Source organism: Mesitornis unicolor, unplaced genomic scaffold, assembly GCF_000695765.1.
Source record: "Mesitornis unicolor isolate BGI_N332 unplaced genomic scaffold, ASM69576v1 scaffold39935, whole genome shotgun sequence".
NCBI lineage: Eukaryota > Metazoa > Chordata > Aves > Mesitornithiformes > Mesitornithidae > Mesitornis > Mesitornis unicolor.
In genome coordinates, this window is record NW_010184171.1 from 4322 (window position 1) to 12547 (window position 8226).

Here is an 8226-nt window from a genome sequence, read left to right on the forward strand (position 1 = left end):
GCTGGGAAAAAGTGCTTTTTATTATAAGGGCTTTTGAATTTATTTCAAAACAGCAACTGAGCAGGGTGCCTGGTATCAGAGAGCCTCTCCATTTTTCTGATGCCAGAATTGGCTTTTCTCCTCCATCCCCTCCCTCTGTAACACCACCCAAGAGGGATGGCTGTTTTAAATACTCTGCCTTGCAGCCCCTGCAGGTCTGATACAATACTCTTAGATGTGGGGAGCACTAGCAATGTTGGTGTGTTCTGTCCCAGTTGCTATTTTCATTAGTAAGCAAACGGCTCTGATATTTTAGGAGCCATCATCATGCTGACCAGTCTTACCTGTGTATCATGGTTATGCTGTGCCTTGGTCCTGCGTGGCTGATGTTGAAGGCTCACTGGCAGTCCCTAAGCCCACTGTGTCCTGCAGTGGTTCAGGTGCCAGTGGTGTTTCTTCAGTGTCTGGTGTTCTTTGTGTGTCCGTGCTCTCACTGGTCTCCTTCGCTTCAGCTTCAGTTTCATCTTCTTCCCTCTTCTTGCCCCCCTTTTCCTGTTCACAGGCACTGCCTTCCTGCTCTTCTCCTTGGGGACCCTCGCACACCTTCTCCTCCTTGTCTCCAGAGGGAGGCTGGCAAGAGTTCTCCTCCCCTGGGGCACTACGACACACCTTCTCCTCCTTTATTTCACCGGAATTACTCTTGCAAGGAGACATTTCCTCCGCCTGTTTTCCTCCTTTTTCTTCATCTTCTGATCTGTGGGATCCTCTCCTTGATGGGGGCTTCTCATCAGAAGCTGCCTGTTTCTTTTGTTCTTTGCTCCCTGTTTCTGCCTCCTCTGTCTTGCCCTTGGGCCCAAACACCTCATCCCCATCTTCCTTGGCACCATTTTCTGGAGAGGAGACATTGACCCCTAAATCTTCCCCATCTCCATACTCGGACAGAGATCTTCGGAACCTCCTGGAGGGAGGCCTGCGCTTTATTGATCCCCGTGTTCGCACCTTGGGACACAGGAAAAGCAGACATTGAAGCAGACAAAGAGAGCAGTACTGCAAAGCACAGCAGCGGAAAATACCAAGGGAAATCTGATTGCTATGCTGGTGGCCTCACTTTTCCTGCTCTGCTGCTGAGAAGTAGGGAGACAAGAGCTCCTACCCCTGAGAGACTAGTTTAGAGGACAAGCAGCTCCCTAATAGATGCCTCCTTTTCTTATGCTGGAGATCATTGTCCTAATTTAAACTGTGTCTCCTTGTCCAAGACAAACCCTAAACCCAAGGATGCTGCATTCATTACGCAGATGCTGCTGACTTTGGATGTCCCAGCCTCTTCTACTTTTGGCAGTTTGGTGGTTGAGGAAGGAGTCTGCACTCCAGTCAATGACACTGAATGCAGGTTACAGCTCCCCATTTAAATGCTGTGCACTCTGTGGGACACCTGGCAAACCGTTGTGCTCTACATGGTTCCCTAAACTGTGCCTCAGCCACCTTTGACATTTGCTGGCACATGGCACCACCTCCTCATAGTGCTCTGTGCCCAGCTACCTGCCGCCCCGTTTCTGCTGAGCTGAAGTGACCGTGTCCTGTCACTTCACCCTTTCCCTTTACTCATTTGACCGGGAAAGCTGCTGGAGCTGCTGGACCTTGAAACTCCATGTGCAGGTGGGCAGAGATGAGACTCCCCAGATCTACACTGAAAGGCTGTTTCGAACTTGGCACATAGATCTCTCTTGGCTACAAACATACACTGTTATGGCAGGACTGGGGGCTACAGCCTCTTCCTCCTCCTACTCAAGGAATAAGCAAGCTTTATCCTGCTGTGATGGATAAATCCTAGCACATACCATACCTTGTTATAGAATTGCAGCTGGGTGCCTTCCGGGGGTTGATCAAAGCTGACCGGCGTCTCATTCACTTCATTGGGCTGGGACTGAATCCCTGGGCTGCTGGGCGTTGAGGGAGGGGTGCTGAACGGAGAAACCAGGGCTTTCAGACCAGGGCTTTTGGGAGATGCTCCCGGCAGCAGAGCAGCTGGAGCAAAAGCCAGATTGGCCTGCAAAGAAAAATCTCCATCATGGGCGTGCGTGACACTGGCATGTACTACATGTGTTAACCACACGGAGGAACCCTTGCTCTTGCCACGGGAGCTGCCACATCTCTCAGCTGTTGCAACCCACATACCTCCTGGTTATGGGTCTCTCCTGGTGACACTGTCAACAAACAAGTCGGGGCAGAGAAGTTATGACTGGACATTTGCCCTTCCCCAGCAGCTGGGTCTCAGGACACATCTTTTTGTCATCCTGAGGCCTTTGGGGATTTTCCAGTGACTCAGCCAAGCTGGGATAGTCTACAGTAGCTGAGCTGCAAGAAAGTCTGAACAAGCAGCCAGCAATCACTTCGAGATTTAAACCATCCCTGTGTGTGCCCAAGCAGACCTCACATTTTCAAGCCTGGCCTGCAGGTCTTCTGAATGATCTGCGCAGTCATGAGAAGACCATGGAAATAAGCAAATTCATTATTAACTGTGGCAAAACACTTCCTGCTGGCTTGTCACTGAGAAGCTCTCATAGGCAAATATCCTTGGGTGCATTAAGAGAGACACAGCTCTGAATAGGGTTACGTTGACTGTGCTCTGGAGCTGCACGTGCTGTCAGGAGAGGCAGCGGGCAGCAGCAAGACACTGTGTCAACAGGCTATCGAGTGCTGAGCTGCCCTCAGTGGCATGAATTGGGCGCTGTGGAGAGATACAAAAAGGGCAAGAAGCACTGGGTGTGTTTGTGCGTAAGTGAGGGAATTGAGCTGAGGGAAGCACAGAGTTTCTAGGCATGCACAGGTGAATGCCAGAGCCCAGAACACCTTCCCCACTTCCAGGATTTTAGCTGTTTGCGGTCAGGGCCAGCTACCCGATAGGGTGCAGGTGACTCAGTTTGATTTAGACTGCTGTGAAGAAAGAGCTGGAAGATGTCTCAGCCAGGGTCTCCCTCACTTTCTCTCATGAGCTGCGTTTAAACTGCAGCTCCTGCTGCCATGCCCAGCCACGTACCCTGCAGATCCAAATGATCCTGACCCATGCACTGACCTGCCTATGAATGTGCCTGAGGACCACTGGGCTGTTTTTGCTGCTGCTTACCATCACCAGACCTGCTCTGCCTTCTGTGTTTGTGTATTGTGGGACTGGGCTCTTTTCAATAAGGCCACTGCCCTGCTTACCCAGCTGTCACCCTTGGCTCCTGGATTGCCTTCCCCTGTGGCTGCTCAGCAAGGGAAGTAGCCATGACAAATGCCAAACAGTTTTTATTTGCCAGGGCAGTCATCTGGGCTCTTCCAGGACCTACCTGCAGCTTTTCAATCATGGGAGAGCTTTTCACCTTGACCTTGGGAATGGGGCAAGCATTTGGAGACCGCTTCTGCAAAACGAAACGAAACATGAAAAAGTCACAGTGAAGTAGGTGAAAAAGAGAAAATACAATGAAGGCAGAAAACTTGGAAGAGATAAGCAGAAAGTGCTAGTAGGAGAGCAAATGAAGCCTCATATAGTGTCTTGACAAAAAAGTTTGCTTTCTTCTTTCCTGACCCTGCTCCCCTTTTGTTATCGAGCCATCCTAGGGCTCTGCATACATGTATCCTTCCTCTGGGAGAAACAGTGATTGTCTGCTCTCTGACTGAAGTATCTGAGTTAGGTGAAGTGTAATGGCTCTGCTGCTACATGGCCTTCATTAAGGTATCTAACCTATGACACAGTTTCCTCTGATATTATTTCAGGACCAGACAGATTAAAATTCTACCTTTTAAAGGGTACAAGCCTTAATATTGGTAAACACTGTGAATTATTTGTGACAGGAAAGACTTTCTGCCACCACTTGACTTACAGAGTTAAAGGATATCTAATTAGTATGGGCAAGAAAGGCCTAAGTGGCTGTACAGGCAGAGCTATGAAATCCTGAACATAGTTTGAGAAAGGGGAGAGCATTGTTTTGAGAAGGGCCATATTGTTTTCTTCAGGTCCAAAGGAAAAGGAAGGAATCTGAGATTTTAAAACTTACGCTCCTTTGGCATAGAGGCAGCAAGAGCCTGCAGCTGTCAGAAAAGAAGGACAAAAACCCATGCCCTTGTTAATGGCAGGTAACAATGTGAAATTTAGTGGGTAGACCTCACCCTGAAATACAGAGGGACAGAAGTGACTGGAAAGGGGCTGAACATAAACTTTAGTGAGTAGTGGCCATCTTACTGGGACCTGCTCATTCATGGGATGGAAGACACCTCAAGACAGTATTCTGAAGGTATTGCTGACAAAACCTCTCTTCACTCTGGATTAATTATTCTTTTTTTCTGAAGAATTAAAAATCCCAAGAGCAGAACTATCACACCATTATACTCAAACCTCTAAAGTTCATCTGAAGGCAACAAACAGCATGGATACTCCCTGTGCTAAGCGCTGTTTAAATTTAATAAATGCCAGCAGTTCCTGCTTCAAAATGCTTGAAAGGTGGTAACTGGGTGGATCCATCTGTGCTCTAAGCGTAAAAACAAAAACAGTGGAAATGGTATGTGCACCCATGCTACAGGAGTGGGAAACAGCATGGAGTCAGTCTGTGTATGTGTGTGTGTGAACAGGGAAAGATTTGATGCTCACGACTGATTTATTTTGCTGCACAGGCTGACCCCTCTGCCACCTCCAAGCTCTTGTCTCAGGAGAGAACAGGTTACAGAGAGCAGAGATCTTATCCCCTTATTAAATTGATACTCACTTGCTCATCATTGTCACTTGTCTCGGTTTTGTGGGAATACAATGGAAGAGAGCATGGTGGTTTCCTCCTAGTTGGCTTATGTGGTGGTACCTAAAAGAAGAAAACAACCCACTCAGCAGCAGAAGAATGAAGTTTTTTTTAAAAGGAAGTGAAATTCAAGCACCAAAGGGCATGCTCTGAAAGTGACCTGTTTGGGTGGCAGGGTTCAGCTTGCCTAAAGGAAACATCCAAAGGCAGCACAAGATACCAGCATATGGGCATGTGGCCAGCACGTCAGGTGTACTTACAGCATCTCGAGCCCAGTCCTAGTACTGGAAAAGTACTCTTTATCTCTTTCCGCGGCATGAACCACAGAAGTTCAGGATTTGTACAAAGGACACTTTCCTAAGCTGTGGAGGGTGGTGAAGCCTTCCCAGAAGCTTCATCTTCAAAGCATCCCACTGGAACCCCCCTCATACTGGAATAGCTTGTTATTGTTCTCTTTCCTGTCTTATTGCCAGGATTTCCTTTTAATGAGTCTCAGCTGCCTACCTGGTTCGTGAATTTCCTGTTTTGCATCAGATATATTTTAGGGCAAAAAGGGGAATTCTGTCTTTTTCAACATGCCCATCTCTAATGAAGAAGAGCAGCTCACAGAGACAAGGCCTTAGCTGTAACATTGAATTTTACTAAGAAAAAGATTCTCCAGGGAAGAAGGGACAAGGCAGTTTAATGGCAGGGACACTGGTTCCTTCTGAATGTTCACAGGCTCTCAGAAGTACAAGAGGTACAAGGAATCAAGAGACACATAGCACAGCACCTGTGGAGTTGCTCCTTCATAACTATTGCTCTGGTCTTGAAGCCAAGCTGTCTCTATTTTTATGCTAGGTTTGTAGTCTCCTGCCAAGCTGTTAACATGGTTTTTGCACATTAACAGTCAAAATACTTGATAATACTGTGGATCTTGGATAATATCCACAATATAATATTTGGATCATTTTGTTAACCTTCTAACAGGCAGGCATGTGGAAAGTTGGATTATGGTGCCTTTGCCCTCTGTAGAGTTGGCTGTCTCGGAGGACCTGTAGACTCGCTGACACTTAATTTCTGGTGGTGCTGCACCCAGCCATGGCAATGCTGTGTCTCTAAGCAGCCAAAGGCCACCCTGCCCTTATGTCACACTAGAAAGTGATAATATCATGTCTAATTGAAACCCCACCATTTTGCAACCATGAAATGCTGCGTTGTGCGACAGTGAAGATATCAGAGGTTCCCTGGTTGATAGGTTCTCCTTTGCTGGCATGGGTCAAGCAAGGGTTAAAGACCATCCACTCAGCCATTAATCTGAAACCAGCTTGAGAAAGCGGGTGGGGAAGTGACAGATGGCGTGGAGAGAAAAGACAGGAAACTTCGTCCTCCTCTGTCTCCAGAGAAAATTAGTTTCCCCCACTGCGAGGCCCCTCCACAAAGCCTTGGCTTGGGAGCAGCACAGGTCTGCAGATAACACAAGAGAAGTCTGGGAACCTGCTGCCTTCCGAAGGCTGAGGGACTTAGTGCAATTAAAACCTCAAAAAGAGGAAATTACCATAACAGGGACCGATACAGTGGCACACTGGTGACTAGAGGGAAAGAAAACATGCCCGGGAAGTGATTGGCTATTCCCATCCTGGGGCCTAGCTGTGTGAGTGCTAACCTCTGATAGAGGGTGATGTGCCAGCCCTGCAGGACAGAGGTCACCATAGCATCCAGCCTAAGACAGGAGGGGTGACAGAGAGGATCCCCTTAGGCTCAGCTGGGGACATGGTGAAATCAGCTTAGTGGCAAAGGAAGCATTTAAGTTTTAAAGGGGAACCCACTGACTGGAGAGGGCCACCAGTAAATATTTATGCTTCTAAAAAAGTGTGTAATGATACAGGCGGACTCTCCTAAAATGTCAACTTCCATCCATAAATGCTCTGACTTTCCTTTCTTCCTAAGACAGGTATTCTAGTATTTTGCTCATCTGGTGAAAGACAGCATGTGAAGTAATGCTTGGCATAGTGGCTTTCAATAAAATAAAGTTTCATCATGATAAGAGATAGGCATAGAGTCTGAAATGTCATTGGGAAGAGGTAAAGAGGCCAACTAAAGAGAGCTTTCTCTCTCAGACCTGTACAGAAGAAGTGCTTGGAGGAAACCTCCTTTTATGAACAAGATGCTGGTGACCTGCCACTGGCTGCTACACTGAAATCTGTTGTTTCCTTTCTTTTTCCATGGCTCAATATTAGCTATTTCATTATTCACTGTTGCCCTCTGCCCACAAAAGCTAGAACACATAGTACCCGTACTGCTGCCTGTTACTGTTAGGGATACACACATACCCTACCAGGCTTTACAGTGTCTCAGTTACAGTGCCTACTTGTCCTGAGGTATGGCTCTACCAAAATACTTGTCCACACGTTGGCAATGCATGGAAGATACAGTGATAGTTTGCATTTCACTAGGAGACAAATCCTTTGCAAGGTTTGGAAATCAAGGTGGATTCATGCCCAGATCACTGGTGCTCTGACTTCTACAGGCAGAGGCGAGTGCCTCCTTTCCCACTCAGTTGCCTGCTGGGGGCTGCAGAGCTCCTTACCTCTTTTCCAGTGATACTGGCTGCTTGCTCTTTGAATTTCCCTGCTAGCTGAGCCACCGAGGGTGATGCTGACTTATCCACCTCTGAGCTGGTCTCTGCTGGCCTGTTCTGACAAATCAGGAACAACAAGTTATGAGCAAAGGCTGGGAAAAGCAAGCAGGCTAGAGAGAAGCCTGTGTATGTGTTATAAAGTTCAAGAGTAAGGAAGGACTTAAAGCAGAGTTTCTCACATCTGGCATCAATCATACAGTCTGAGAGCAAGATGTTTGGGATGACAGGACCTAGCAGCATTTCCAAATATCCCAGGAAACCAGTAATTCACGCAGAGCCTTTCAGCTCTAGCTGAAGATCCTACACTCAGTGTTTTTCACTGAAAGCAAACTAAGTATTTCAAGCCAAGTGTCTGTTCCCCATCTTCTTCTCACAATGAGCAGATGGAGCAGAGCAGTAAAGGTCATTCCCATACACTTCCTTGGCCCTCCTATCTCATTTTACTGCCTTGGACACTGGTACCCTTCCTTTTCCAGTAGATCTGCTGCAAAAAGCCATTCCCTGCCCTTGCAGCAAGCCAGCATCTGCTTGGGGATGTCTCTGTGCTGTTCTACTTTTTTGGCAGCAAAATATTCAGGTGGGTGGATGGAGGAAGAAGGAAATACCAGGGCTGAGAGAAGCTTCACCTCTCCTGTGTGGACAGCAGGCTGAGAGACTCAGGAGGGTTGCTGGAGACGGGATGGTGGCGGCTCTTCCCACAGCACACAGCCCTGGTGTCATCCCACATTTAACTTGTTTTCTCTGCTATGTGTGTATCAAGCAATATGAGTAGAAAGCCTTGAAATCAAAGTTGATGAAAGGAAACCTTTGTTCTTTGCCTCTAGTATCTGATGCCAGCGAAAACCAAACTAGAGGAAC

General features: G+C 47.4%; 1 protein-coding gene across 1 annotated transcript; it reads right to left on the reverse strand.

Annotated features, from left to right (window-relative positions):
* Window positions 1-336: 336 nt before the first annotated feature.
* On the reverse strand, window positions 337-7425 carry RCSD1 (RCSD domain containing 1; the record flags this gene model as incomplete). The annotated part of the gene is made up of 5 exons (XM_010184384.1): window positions 337-978; window positions 1823-2026; window positions 3309-3380; window positions 4722-4811; window positions 7318-7425. Coding segments are annotated over 5 exons (1116 nt in total), but the record flags the coding sequence as incomplete, so codon positions are not given.
* Between the last annotated feature and the right edge of the window lie 801 nt (window positions 7426-8226).